Below are 10,246 nucleotides of genomic sequence, written 5' to 3'. Positions count from 1 at the left end.
GAAAATGTATGGCTATCGTGAACTCGATAAACTTAGATAGCTTTGGCGCTCTGTATTTGTATTAAAAAGATTCAATTAATATATAATATTTTATCATGAAATCTTTTAATTTATCTCTAACTCCGCCACAGGCTATTGATGTTAATGCCTAATTTCTAGTATATGTTATGTCCTTTAAAAACTATTTCAATGTCATTAACAAATATGCCAAACTTTACCTGTCAAAATCTGCTACGAAATCAATGTCTTATGCCTTCTCTCAAAGCTATATGTAGGGCACGAGACTTTTGACTATATTAACCACCTTTACAATAAAGTTATTGAAAAGTTTATTCAAAATTCTACTAGTAAAATAAAGTTGAAGACGACTAATATTATGATTTATTCTGAATGGATCCCAATCATAGAGCAAAACTTATTTTGGATCTAATCATTAATCTGTTTTGAATTTGAACCAGTCTTACCTTATGATCACAATAAGAAATCAATATAAAAATTTATCATTTTGAACAACAGATATAAAGAAAAAGGAACGCAATTTAGTCTACTTTTTCCTTTTGATTTCTGTTTTACTAAAACAAAATTGTCATCAAGCGATTAGACAATGATACCAAGAAAAGAAATACACATACTTACATCACTATAAGACATTATCCAATAAGAAAAAAAAAATTACTAGTGACTTTCTGCTTACATCATCAACTATTTATATGTACAAAATCTTTAAACAAAAAAAAAAAAAAAAGTAGATGTTTTTATTTATAAAACAAAAAAATTAAAACAAAAATGTTTTTTTCTAATTTCTAATAAGACCAGTAAAAATAAATAAAAATTTAGAGTCAACTTACGGCTCCTTAAATTTCAAGGTGGGGGGCCCCCTTTCTCTATAGCCCACGAAAAGTCTGCCGACTCCAAATCATTCCGGTTTACTTCGTACCGGTCTGCAAATTTACTAAACCGGCGATTTAGCCGAGTCAGCTGATATCAAAGAGGCTTCATCGCCTTTTGGTTCCAAGCATTTAAACGACGGCAATTTAACGACGGTTTTCACACTTCCCGAGGTGGAACCCTCGCCGGCTTCAGCTCCAACTCTCGGTGATTTCATTGATGACCCTCTTGAAAAGAACGGTGGTGCAATTGAGAAAACCCACCGGTCCGATTTTGTTTCCGGTTCAGACCATTCGATCCTTTTGTTGGATCTATTAGCCCTACTGCTTCCATCTCCGGTACCGGTTCGGTACCCTTTTTTAGAGCTTGTGTCTCTTGGTAAGGGTCCTCCAAAGCTTTTAGTCCGATTCAATAGAGCCCGGTTCATTACCTCTTTCCGAACATCCTCGGGTAATCGGAGTGTATACCGGTCCAAATTCTCACCTGGTAGTACTAGTGAATGACCGGTCGAGTGTGATCTGAACTTGCTGAATATCCTTGGCTTCATGGAAATTGACCTTGGTGGACGAATCAGCACGTTGAAACTCGAGTTCCTCTTTACTCCCGGTTTAACTGAACCGCCTTCGTCCTGCTTGCTAACCCGGTTCAGCATACCGAAGCTCAAATTCCGCTTCACCGTCGATCTAACAGAAGAAACAGAACCTTCTTCTTGTTGTTGTTCCTGTTGATCTTCTTCACTCACTATGCGTATCGATACATCGTCGTTTTGCTGTTGCTGTTCAGTCCCCGGTTCCTGTTGGTTCAACTGAGGAACTTGAACCGGCGGTTCACCGGGTTGAGGTTTAAGATTAGCGCGGCAAACCGGGCAAGTATCATGCGACTGCAACCAAGCATCAATACACTCAGGATGAAAAACGTGATCACACTTTGGAATCAAACGCAGCGTTTCATCATCTTCAAACTCATTCAAGCAAACAGCACACTCCAAAGCACCTTTACCAATCTGATGATCCTTCACTTCAGCGTAAGTAAACACCGGAAAACTCTCAATAACAGCCGCTTCAAGCCCACGCGCGGCCGCAGCACGGCGGCGCATCGACAGTGCTCGCCGGACACTGCCACTCATAGCAGATGACTGAGTACAGTGCCGTATGTAAATAGAAAAGGCAGCCATGAAAAAAAGCGCAGCAATTAACACAATTATGATAATTGCTAAAGGGGGACTAAGCTTTGCATATTGAAATTCACTTCCAGTAGGCTGTGGCTGTGCTACTGTTTTCGAAATTACCGAACATATGAAGAGGAGATATACAGAAAAAATATAACAACGAAGAGGAGGGGATTCATGTTTTTTGAAAATGAAAATACCCATGGTTCATAATAATATGGACCGGGGAAGTTAATATGTGATGTGCTTATATATATATATATATATATATAAGGTTTAATTTGAAAATCAAAGATGAGGAAATGGAGTGTATTAAATTAAGAAAAAAAATTGTGGGTGGGGGTGAAGTATACAGGGTTATCCTACTTGGCAGAGAAAATTGGAAAAGGCAACTTTTTGAAGAAAATTCTTAATTGGTAGATTTGTCAATTTGTGTGTAAAAAGAAAAGGATTAGATGATGATGTGAGATTTGTACAAATTAGAACTTCTGTGTGTCATAAGGTGCATCTAGAAGTGTGAATACATGGATTGAATTGAATTTGGTGGGTTAAAATAGGCTAAGTTAATAACAAATTGATAGAGTATTTATTATTTTAAGATATTTAGGTTGAGTGAATTACTCTATAATGGAAAAAATTTACATGCAATTGGTGTATTACATCAAATTAATACATAACATATCATGTTTATATAACTATGATAAAAAATATTAATTTGATGAATACATTATGTGTCTTACCCTCTATATTGTGGGTTATAATTCAATACATTTAACTATTGTTACATTTTAGTTGTTTTATTACTTGTTTTATAATTTTAATGCTTATTATTTTTCCTTTATTGTGATATATATGTTATGATTTGTCATGAATTTTTTTATCTTATTTGGATTCTATTATAATTAAGTTTTAACTCAAAAAGATTTCTTGATGAAGAATAACTCTTTTTTATATTTATTCTTTTCTTGGAAAAGAAGTTTTGAATTTTTATAATTAAAAATCCTTTTATCTCGTACAAAAATACAAATAGAATTCATAAGATAGTTATTTCTGACGACTATCGAGAGGTCTTCAAGAATTTAAAGGAAAATAAATCTCATATATCCACATATGTTATAAAAAAAAATAGTGGTACAAAAATCCCAGGTCCTGGGATGGAGCTAGCTTGAAGTCGAGGGAGGTCGTCCATAAGATTTATTTAAGAATAGAACACTCTCATATACTCTTTTTGTATACAAAACTCGAGCCTAAAATTTATGATGGAAAAGATCTTATTTATTTTATCACAATCCTTATAATTTAATTATAAAAAAGGAGTAGGTTGTAAAATCTAAATTGGGGGTCACAGAACGTCAAAATATACATTTTAGGATAATACTTGAGATTATGTAAATATAATTTATTTCCACCGATTTTTATTAAGTTTTGAGTACTACAACCTATTCCGAATTACTTCATATGTTATTCTTTTCTAAAATAAATTAGTTAAAGAACTAAAACATCTTAATAATCAGTAAAAGAAAGTAAAAGTGATTTCCTAGATGGAATTCTCTAGCTTTGGCATAGCGACCTCTAATGGAAAACTCACACAACAAACAATTAGCTTAGTATACTAGAATATATCTTTATTTGAATATTTTTTTGCTTCTCATATCGATCAATTAGAAATTATTTATTTAAAATTTACTATAATGTATCATCTAAAAACTACACTCAGTAAACGTCATGTCATATTAATATAACATCGTGTAATTTCATTACACCAAGTTTTTATGATATCAATCACATATCTGTAAATGATTTTGAATCAAAATTTTCCTTGTAAAACTAATGTAATTTATGTTATACAGTAAAGGAACCCTTGCTCATAATAGGTGATCGATTTTAGCAAATTATATAATTCACTAACATCTTTCGAAAGAAGTTCTAATTAAATGCCTTGTGAAGTCTTATTGGTTGTTTAATTAGTACAGTGATAAGGATTAAGAATTATAGTAAAACAAAATTTCTCTATATTTGACTATTTGCTAAATTTGTACTAATTCTGTTAAAGTAAATTAAAGTCATGTTAGCTCACGCAGTCAACACGTTGTTTGAACATAATTAATATTATAATCAGATCAATTACTTCATGAACTACGTAAGCAATAATTATAACAATTCTTAATCTAATTTTGTCCAAGAAAAGGGAAGAAAATCAAAACAACACTAGTGAGAAGTCTTTGAGCAATCTTCTAGAATATAATTATAATTCAAAATAATAGAGTACAAATTGTAAGTGGTGTAAAAACTAAAGTCGTTGAAGAATATAGACTTTAGACTTGTACAGTTTGCAGCCATATCTATTTGGAATATAATCATGTTCATACTAACTTTCACTTATTCTTACTTGACTCATAATTATGACGGTCCATAGTAAAAATAATATAATGTGTGAGTAAAATTATAAGTACATTCACATATAATAAAACTTGATTACACCAATAATAGCACTTCTTGTTGGAGGTTTAACGTAACCCAACTACCTTAAAAAACATTAGTTATGTACCGTGACAATTCCTAGACATCAATCTAATTAACATCGTCAAAAGTGGTATCTATTGAATTAAAATAATTTAAACGGCCGATTTTACTTTTTAGGGCGTGTTTGATATATGTATATACTGAAGGTTTAAATATTGTAAAGATATTTTTTTTAATAAATCAAATAAGTATATTGAGAATTATCGAAATGACTTTCTGAATAGAAAAAAAAAGTTTTATAAATGGCTTGTCATGCGCCGTGAATCTCTACTCTCGATATCCCTAACTACCCCTCCCCACCTCCTCATCTCACATAATATTTGCATATATAATACTATTTACTTTTGAGGAAAACTTTCACCTTCGTCCAAACACACCCTTAAATTGACATCTAAAATAATGTAGTACATGTCGTAATTAGCTAGTACACGACTTGCTGCTCTGAGAAGACTAAAACCACTGATCCATTCTTGATCACCAAGAAAATAGTGCAGCAAATCTTTCACCCAGGGACTTTGAAGCCAAAGCTAACTACTATCCTTGGTTTTGTTTGGTTTTTATCACTGTTGCTTTGATGTCATAGGGAGTTCTTTTGTTTAACTGTTTGGTTGCCACACCTATACAGTGTTGAATATGTACTGGTTTAGAATTTTGGAAATAATTAAATGTTTATTTCAAATATATATATATATATATAACAAAAAATAATTTGATAAAAAATTCAAAACACCATAGTACTGTTAGGATGCTATCCTTTTCATACCTTGTTAACACGAAATGCTTAATACTTCCTCCGTCCCAAATTGATGATATATTGATTAAGAAAAATAATTAATAACATGACTAATTTATCATAATATCTTATTAAATGATGTTTACATTTTCATTTAAAAAAAAAATTATTAATGCAAAGGATAAAACATAAAAAAATTTTATCTGTTCTTGATTAATAATAATAATAAAAAATTAAATTAGAAAATTTGTACAAGTATATCGTAATGATATGTATTGGTGGTTGAATGGTCTATTTAATAGATGGCGAATAATATATGTCTCTCATGATATACACACCGTTCTGAAAATAGGTAGCCGACTAACCGCCAACCCTCAGCAAGTTGCCATGTTTTTGACATGAATAAAACATTCTATTGCATGTCATCCTGTAGCGAATTCAAAATTTAGGAATTGTAGGTATTCACGAATTTTGAATATTTATATTGATATTTAAAATTTTAAGATTTTATTTAAAAATTAAAATATTTAGTCCTTTTTTTTTTAATTTTATGAGTGTATTTTTCATTTTATATTATTTTTTAAATATTTTTTATAAAAATATATTTATTTTATATCAGATTTAACGGGTGCTGGAGCACTACATATTTGAACTTAGGTCCGTCCCATGTCATCCATTGCTTAATATGAAGTAATAATCGTTGTCTTTTAAATTAACTTTGAAATTGTATTAAACCAAACGTGTTTCTGTTAAAATAAGCGGATATGTACATAAAATTTATCCATATAACCAATCTGTTTATTGTCTTATGAAAAATATATAAGCAGTATATTTAAGAAAATTATTTACAAGTAATATATACTAAATTTTCGCAAGTTGATCACTTCCATCCCTAAGATAGATAAGGAGGGAGGGCAGTAATTTAGCTTTTTTCATATTGTCAATCATAAAAATAGAATTTGTTTTCTATCAAAGCAACATGCTTAACACACGCCATTGTTACTTTCAATGTTATAGTATGATAATAGTATTAATCGAGTATAAATAAGCTTCATAATTTTTTAAATAAGACACTTTGCTCCCTTAAATGATATAAACTCCTTTACTTTAAGCATCTTACAATTATAGATTAGTTTGTTAATTTTAATTTGCTTTTTTTTTTTTTTCATGTAACAGCTGATATGTGGACAAAGTTGTTCATGACATCATCTTAATAGTAGCTAGCAATGTATAAAGACATTGAATGTAAGGATCTGATACCTCTTCTTTTTTCTTTTTCTCTTCTTTTAGAATAACTATTCATTTGTGTACAAAATTATTTTAGTGCACGTATAACTACCTTTCTGACAGACGATTAAATTTAGTAGGTGTTTCACCATGAAAATTAATTTTTTTTAAAGTTTTGACAGATGAGTAGAAGTTGTGTTTGATCATTAAAATAAATTAAACTTCTTTTTAATTTTTTGTGAGAGAAGTTAAAGTGAAAAAAATGTAAAAACATTTGAACTTGTTTTCACTTTTTCAATAAAATTATATTTGAAATTGTTACGATCAAACAGAATAATTTTTAATAAAATGAAATAATTTTCTAACAGAGTGAAAAATTATCATGGCCAAATAGGCTCTTAAAAATGAAAAAAATTGAAAGAATTACATTTGTGTACTATAGAAATTTACCCTTATTAATAAAAGATTGACTTCTGGCTTTTTAATTTTTATTAAAAAGGCAAAGAAAGAGATAAATGTCTGACAAAATAATTAAAAAATCTACATGGAATTTTATGTGTCGGTATTTCATGCTGACCTTCCATTCCACCAATTGGAGTACTCAACATGTGAAGAAATAGACCTTGAAATTAAATCAATTCTAAACGCTAGCTAGTAGGAAAAGAGTACACATGTGATGATGTGGTAAAAAGGCTAATTAAAAATTACCACGTGATAATATGGTTCATTAATTATGAAAAATTAATTATAATTTTTTATTTTTTTTAAAAAAGGTTCCTTCAAATCCCCACACCCTCCACGTCACTCCTTCCATTCTCTTCTCCGTTATTTACCAAAGATGATTTAAAAAAAAAACACACACACGCTGATACACCCGCTCCCTCCTCCCTTCACCCTTCCATTCTTCTTCTCCATTATTCTGCAAGAAGAAAGCAGAACTTAAAAAAAAAAAAATCTCCACTTTCAGCAAACTGCAGAACTTAAGAAAAAAAAGAAAAGTTCTCATGATACTTTGTCCATCAAGGATACCATTCCCCATTATATTGGATTTGAGTTATTTAAGTTCATAAACATGTAATTTTGAACAATCTTGAAATTTTAAAGTTAATTTTTCGACGAGTCTCCCCGGAAAATGCATTCGAAAATGGCTAAAGAAGATGATGACTGAGGTAGTGGTTTGTAAAGGAAGACGATGATGACGAAGGATTGTGAAGAAGAAGATGATGAAGGGGGGTGCGAAGAAGATGATGAGGGGGGGGGGGGGGTGAAGAAGACGATGAAAGGGGGTTTTTTTTTTTTTTTTTTTAATTAAGAAATTATAATAATTAAAAATAATATTAATAAAATAATTTAAATATAAATTTTTTAATTAAAAAAAAGTAAAATATTATTTAATTTACTGTTCACGCGCCCAAGGAGAGTGTAACATACTCTCCTTGCCAACTCAGCATTTTGTGCCTGGTAGGTACGAATTTTAGCACTTGAGGGTCTGATAAGTGCAGGTCTTAGTTTAGGGGCCTATATGAATTTTCGGAATAACTTTGAGGTCTTATCAATGGGTTTGGCCTTTAATATATTGTTTGGATAACTTCAATAGTCGAAAATTAGCGACTTTTTTTTCTCAGTCGGAATTTTCCGTCGGTAATATACGAACTTCTGGTAGTGGCATTTGTGCAAATAAAAGATCTTTCTTTTGTAATTCGCATGTCTTTTAACTTTTCACATATTTCTTATACTCTAATTATTCCAAGAACTTTTGATGATTAAATTGTCTTAAAGACAAATAATGGGTGAATGTACCCCAAAAATAATAATAATAATAATAATAATATTGTATAGCAATGAGCAAGTTCTAGTAAAATCCTTCTAATCTTTGAGACATGGATTAAATTTCCCCTTCATAATAGATAAAATGGAATAGAGACCTCTTTGAGTTAATATTTTTCGTAGATTTTATACAAATTAAAAAAGGTCAATCAACAACGTACCTAGATTAATCTTATTAGGTGAGTGCAAAAGTAGTACATAAAAATGACATATAAAATTGACTAGTTCAACTGGTCCTTTCATTTCCAGAAAATGTTAAAGTGAAAGAAAGAAAAAGTAAATAAAAAAATTATGGGAGGTTTAGGAATCAATTTTATACGATATTCACAGCTTAAATTTCTTCATTGTTGAAACAAATTAACAAAATGCCAATAACAATCCAAATAGTTTCATTCTGACTTTGAGCAACTGACGGTTCTCTCTCCCATTAGACAAACTAAGAAAATATTGTTTCTCAAAAATTTACAAAGTCAATTCTTTTTTTTTTTTTTCAAGAAAAAATCTTTTTCTTTGTGTTTTGCAACTTGCTTATTTGGATTTAATATTCAATATTTAATAAAATATACAGAAATTAATTCTAGCAAAGACTTTTAATCGACAGACTAAAAAGATCTATTCGGTTCCATTTACCAAATTGTATCTAACTTTTGGTCTTCAAAACCGTAAGTCAATAAATTGATTCATGGTTTATAGTGGAGATAGTGGATGAAAATATTGGTGGGTTCCGTCATGCGAAAGATAATAGTTGCAAATTAGGAAGATGATACATTGGATAACAAATAAAATTATACTAAAAACATATTATTCATGTTATTGGATCAAGCGACCTACACATTAAAATATTAATATTGAAAAAACATGACATCTGCTGCGAGAAAATCGGACAAAAACCCTAACAAATGCTCCCTCTGTTTCATATTAGTTATCGTGTTCCACTTCTTGACGATCAATCTATATCAACTTCTATTAACATTTTAAAATAATATTTTTCAACAAATTAATACGAGAAAGGTTGCAAGATGTATTAGTACTTACCTAGTTTTTGAATAACCAAATTCTAAATGTAAAATATCAAGTTAATCTAATTCAATTTAGTTTTGAAAATGAGTCGAATTGACTTTCGAATGAGAAACATGATAGGAGCTAATTTGGGATGGAGAGAGTGTTATACTTTTCCAAGTCAACCACGAACTAATTGGAATCTCAACTAGAATTTCTAGATAGTTGAATGTGTTGACCTCCTATTTGGTATCTCTGCATTTAATTTAATTTAATTTAATTTCTCAGTTGGAAAATTAAAGTACATGATGGAGTTGGTGAAAATCCTGATTTTTCTGCCACATATTGTCCAATATTAAGACCATTCTTTTGGGTCCAATTTCAATCTCTGACCTTTCATGTTTATTGGTGAGAAGTAAAATCTTCCAAGTTTTCATGATGTAAATAATGTTAAAAGAGTTTTCTAGGATACTGAAAGCACATAATTCACTTTGAATATATGTGCTTGAACATGTATTGGATCTATATATTTGATTTTTTTGGTTCCTTGTCAGTCTAGATGTTTTGGATTAATTGGGATTTCACTATTTTTAGTACATTAAGATGACCAAAACCATAGACGGCCTGTTGTCAGTGAAAATACGGGGCTAGCTTTGTTATGAGTTATTTGAGCCGAAGGTTTTTAAAAAATAGTCTCTATCTCCACGAGATAGCGTAATGCCTGCATATACCCTACTCTCTAAACTCCATAGTCTCCACTTAGTGAAATATCATTGAATATAATGTTGTTATTGTTGTTTTTGACTGGTATATAACATAATTTACCAATTTGAGTAACTATTTCAAGAAAATGCTAATGAAATCTTGATTCAGATTAAAGG

The 10,246-nt window shown here is 30.4% G+C and overlaps 1 protein-coding gene across 1 annotated transcript; it reads right to left on the bottom strand.

Annotated features, from left to right (window-relative positions):
* Positions 1-521: 521 nt before the first annotated feature.
* LOC124886435 (E3 ubiquitin-protein ligase ATL6-like) lies at positions 522-2,489 on the bottom strand. The gene has a single exon (XM_047394653.1). The coding sequence runs from the start codon at positions 2,258-2,260 to the stop codon at positions 953-955; it is 1,308 nt and encodes a 435-aa protein (XP_047250609.1). The 5' UTR covers positions 2,261-2,489; the 3' UTR covers positions 522-952.
* Between the last annotated feature and the right edge of the window lie 7,757 nt (positions 2,490-10,246).

The sequence above is a fragment of the Capsicum annuum genome, chromosome 8, assembly GCF_002878395.1.
Source record: "Capsicum annuum cultivar UCD-10X-F1 chromosome 8, UCD10Xv1.1, whole genome shotgun sequence".
In the NCBI taxonomy this organism is placed as follows: domain Eukaryota; kingdom Viridiplantae; phylum Streptophyta; class Magnoliopsida; order Solanales; family Solanaceae; genus Capsicum; species Capsicum annuum.
Note: the sequence above shows the minus strand (reverse complement) of the source record. Positions and strands in the feature narration are given on the sequence as shown.

Coding starts and splice junctions, on each gene's coding strand:
- LOC124886435 (XM_047394653.1), bottom strand. CDS start 2,260: ATGGGTATTTTCATTTTCAAAAAACATGAATCCCCTCCTCTTCGTTGT.